The sequence below is a fragment of the Mangifera indica genome, chromosome 10 (assembly GCF_011075055.1).
Source record: "Mangifera indica cultivar Alphonso chromosome 10, CATAS_Mindica_2.1, whole genome shotgun sequence".
Classification (NCBI taxonomy): domain Eukaryota; kingdom Viridiplantae; phylum Streptophyta; class Magnoliopsida; order Sapindales; family Anacardiaceae; genus Mangifera; species Mangifera indica.
This window is the reverse complement of record NC_058146.1, coordinates 14,542,693-14,547,481: the sequence shown is the minus strand read 5'-3', so window position 1 is coordinate 14,547,481 and position 4,789 is coordinate 14,542,693. Positions and strand designations below refer to the sequence as shown.

General features: G+C 34.3%; 1 protein-coding gene across 1 annotated transcript; it reads left to right on the top strand.

Annotated features, from left to right (window-relative positions):
• The first annotated feature begins 868 nt into the window (after positions 1-868).
• Positions 869-4,463, top strand: LOC123227064 (coatomer subunit epsilon-1). The gene is made up of 7 exons (XM_044651692.1): positions 869-1,104; positions 1,190-1,279; positions 2,040-2,191; positions 3,049-3,184; positions 3,260-3,415; positions 3,840-3,919; positions 4,218-4,463. The coding sequence occupies exons 1-7, from the start codon at positions 943-945 to the stop codon at positions 4,309-4,311; spliced, it is 870 nt and encodes a 289-aa protein (XP_044507627.1). The 5' UTR covers positions 869-942; the 3' UTR covers positions 4,312-4,463.
• The last annotated feature ends 326 nt before the right edge of the window (positions 4,464-4,789 follow it).

The following is a 4,789-nucleotide window of genomic DNA, read 5'->3' as shown; positions in this document are numbered from 1 at the left end:
TTCCTACCATATCTCAACTTGTTGATATATTTACCAAATGACTATCTCATGAACATTTTATCTTCCTGTGTCATCAATTGTAGCTCTTTGAGCTACTGCTATAATTGTTGGAGAGTGTTACATAAAATATTTATTTTAATATTTTATATGTAAATTATTTTTGTATATTTCATAAGATTAGGAATCCTTATAAGATTCAGATTCCTATTCATAATAAAATTCAAATTTATATTCAGACTGTCTTATAATACTATAAATTGTATAACATTCAATTAATAATATTCATTTAGTTTTATAACCCTAATTCAAAATTCTTCAAAAACACCCTAATAAATCAATCTTGATTATACACTTTTAAAGTCGCTACGAGTTGTAGTTTCCGATCATCCACATGATTATCAAAACTTATTTGATACAAATCAATATTGCCAAGTTATACTCTTGTCTTTATTTCTGGAAAAGGACACTCCTACTCATATTTTTTAGTTAAGTTATGAATAGATCACTTATCTAATAGTTTCGTATTGTTGTGAGTTGAAATTATGTTAATATTAACATAATAGTCAAACTGATCTAATTCAATAATTAAATCGTAATTTGATACGATTTATTTGGTTCAACCTCACGCTAACATAGTTTAATAGCTAAAATAGATTTTAGCATGACCTATTTGTCACCAATTTCTAATCCAACCACCTAGAGATAGGCATTTCTCTTGAGAATTTAATGTATTTTTCATGCATATGCTAAAACAAGCCATGACAAATGGGCTGTATAATAATTATTTGGGCCAAAAATCCAAACTGTCATAAGCCCGACCAAAAAGCCCAGACCGGTAACTTGAAAAGAACGACCGAACGGGCATCACTTGAAACAAGAAGATCTGATATCTCTGAGGAGGAGGGAAACGAACGAGTCGAACATTATACAGATCTGAAGTCAATGGCGGCACCCGATCACTTGTTCAATCTTCGTAACCACTTCTACTTGGGCGCCTATCAGTCCGCCATCAACAACAGCGATATCCCTAACCTTCCCCAAGACGATGCCGTGGAGCGCGACTGCCTCGTCTATCGCTCTTACATTGCTCTAGGCAGCTACCAGGTCACATTCTTTTTTTTTTTTTAAATAAATTTTGTTTTTAGGTTAAGGCTTCTTGTTGTTCTTTTACTGAATTTTGTAATTTCAGCTTGTGATCAATGAGATCGATGACTCCGCTGCTACGCCTCTCCAGGCTGTGAAGTTGCTTGCTCTCTATCTCGCAAATCCTGAAAACAAGGTTTTTTGTTCAAGATCTATATATTTTTTTTAATATTTTAAAGTTTGATTTGTGAAATTGTTGGCTTAGGCGATTTGATTTGTGAAATTGTACGCTTTTGATATAGAAATTAAGAGGCGTTTATCTCGTGATCTGGGAGCAGTTTTAAAAAATTATTAAATAATTTAGAGTTCTTGGATATGGTTTAGATGGAGTTTTAGGAAATGAAATAACTTTTTATTTTATTTTTAAATTTTATGCTAATTTTTTGAATTGTGTGATTGAGTTGTATGGGAAATTTGCAGACTGAACACTTAATAAATGCATGTTTTGAACATTTTCGGCTTTGAAAACAAAGAATTGGATTTTGTGATCTGGGTAGAGGTTTCAAAAGTTTAGAAACAGTTTCAAATTTTCAGTGGTAATGAGGATATGGTCTTGCTGAAATGATAAAAGTTATTTTTTTCTTGCATTAGATTTTAGAGTTATTTGTGACAACGTTTGACTTAAACATCTTTTCTAAGGATTTTCAGTGTTTTTTCAAAGATAGAATAGAGTTGCAAATAAATCGAATAGGACTATGGTTGCTGTAATGCTTGATCTTTGTTCTAGTGGAGCTGTATTTTATGCATAAAGTGAATTCCGAGGTTTGTGAACAATTTTGAGTTCAGTTTATTGAAATAAAACGAAATAGAATAAATATTGCTGCTGTGCATACTATGTGTCTCAAGGACATAGATGGTTCTGGATCAAATCAAAGTCTTTCTGTTGTGCTTTTCAGGAATTAACCATTTCAAGTTTAAAGGAGTGGTTGGCAGATCCAGCCATTGGAAACAACTGTACTTTGCGATTGATTGCTGGGGTCGTATTCATGCATGAGGAAGATTATAATGAGGCTCTCAAACACACAAATGCTGGAGGGACTATGGAGCTGTGAGTTTGTAGCATATTGAACTACTATACTTGCAATTTGATCCTTCCTGGTGTTTTTTTATTGTTGGAGAAGTATTCAGTAAAAGACTTTTTTTTTTTTAATTTTCATATTTGTTTGACAACACTGGTCATTAATGATTTCTAACAACACAAAGTGTTAATGAAAAAAATTAATAGATAATAAAATTAACAATGAGGTCATGAAACTTTTGACATATGTCAGTAGCGTTATGCGAAGAGTTTCACATAGCAACTAGCTTAAATTTTGTTGGGACTAGATTCCTTATGATTTATCCATGCCATTTGTAGTCTTCCTTATTCCTTTTATTTCAATTTTTTTTTTTTGTTTTTGCCTGGAATCTACTTGGATGAGTGGTCAAATTCAGTGAATATACCACATTGAAGCTTCTATGTGATGCTTGAAGGTCCTAGCTTGTATAACTTGTTTTCAAACTAGTGAAACCCAGTAAAAGCCTCTGCTGAATGCTGGGACATTGATGTGATCAAATGTATTTTTTCTTGATATGCTCTATTGCTATTCGTACTGCCTGCCTTACTTATGTATGTCTGTTAAGTTTGTGCAATTATTATCCTCAACTTACTGTGGTATTAATTTCACATGTTTATATAGCTTCCACTGCCTGCTTGTGGCCCTCCTTACTCGTGTTTTATGTTATTACATTATTTAAAATCCCATATGGTTCTATCAAACCAAATCACTGTGTTGGCTGCTGATGCATTACCCACAACCTTCATTAGTCATAATGGATGATCTCCGACAGTTTTCTTCTCCTTTCTATTTGGATTGATGCTTCTCTGTCTATTTCCTGAGGCTTTAGTCTATTTTTCTTTTGCAGACATGCATTGAATGTCCAAATATTCCTTAAGATGCACAGGTCTGATTATGCAGAGAAACAGCTGCGGGTCATGCAGCAGAGTGATGAGGATCACACACTTACTCAACTTGCAAATGCATGGTTGAATTTGTCAGTGGTGAGTGCATGTTCTCTAGCTTATTCTGGCAAGTGAATATTGCTTGATTTTTCTAAACATTGTTCTGTTTGTTAGGGTGGTTCCAAGATACAGGAAGCATATCTCATCTTTCAAGATTTTTCTGAAAAGTACCCAATGACAGGGTTGATCTTGAATGGAAAGGCTGTTTGCTGCATGCATATGGGGAACTTTGATGAAGCTGAAACACTGTTGCTTGAAGCGCTCAACAAGGTAAGAATTTGTAGTTTGTAAGAAAATTTTAACTCCTGGTGTGAGATGCATGTTTGTTTCTAACTTTCTGGACATAATTCAAAAATTGTTAAGGTTACTCTATGTATATAGGACAACATTATGTGTACATGCCCATGTTATCTAGTAATTTCAGTAAATTGTGATCTGTATGGAAAGAAAATTTAAAAAAAAAAAAAATTAGTTCTATTGAATATTGCTAGTTTGACACATGATAGCAATTTGGTATATTATGGTTTCTCTTTTTAGTTTCTTGATCTCTCAATTTCCACATCAAATGCATCATGGTTCAATGATGGCACAAAATATTTCAGTCCTGGCACTTGTCATTATGTATTTTCTATAAATAGGCTCAGGGTGTTTGAAACATTATATTAACGAAAGATTTGTTTTCTAATCAATACAGGATGCAAAAGATCCAGAAACTTTAGCCAATCTGATTGTATGCAGCCTTCACCTTGGTAAATCATCGTCACGGTACCTCAAGTAAGCTGTGCCTTCATATCCTCATTTCTCTTCCCCTTTTTATATCAGTTTTTTGGATATGCAACATGAATTCACTGGTCCCACTTTTATCTATTTTTTCTCTTACAACCCAAACTGTTGTATGGGTAGTATACTGCTATTTTTGATAAGTAGAAATGGTTCCTAATATAATCCTTTCCTCTATTCGTCTTCCTCCGATTTCCCTATATTTCTCTAGATGAATAGAATCCAAAGAATTGCTGAATTCTGAATTCCCTTTATTTAGTGTTAATATCTGCCTGAATTGATTGAATTGCAGCCAGTTGAAACTTTCACATCCACACCACATGCTTGTTAAGCGTGCATCTTCCGCAGAAGAGAACTTCGAAAGAGCCATTCAATCTGTTGCTTGAAAACCAAAGTCGAGTCAGTTGGAGTCGATTCAATTCACGTTGTTTTAGGTCCAAAGAGGTGGTTGGTGCTTGCTGGATATGGTATTTTTCACCTTGAAAATGGCTGTTTTTGTAACCCACAAGAAGAATATATGAATTGATTGATTGCAAAATTTGTGGTTTGGGTAGTATAGAGTTGGGAAAATTTGCCCCATCTTGTGGGTTAAAAGGCTACTTTCCATATGTCAAATTAGGGTTGGATTCAAACCGAGCCGAGCCGAGCTCGAGCTCGACTCAGCTCACATATAGTTAAGCTCGAGCTTGTCGAGCTCATGAAAGTCAAGCTCGAACACAGTTCGAATTCGGTTCGGTTTGTTTTTCAGTATTAAAACGACGTCGTTTTAATACATATTGGTCAAAACGACGTCGTTTTATATCAAAATTTTTAATTAAAAAATCTGGTGAGTAACTCGAGCTCAAGCTACGGCTGACTCTTTTC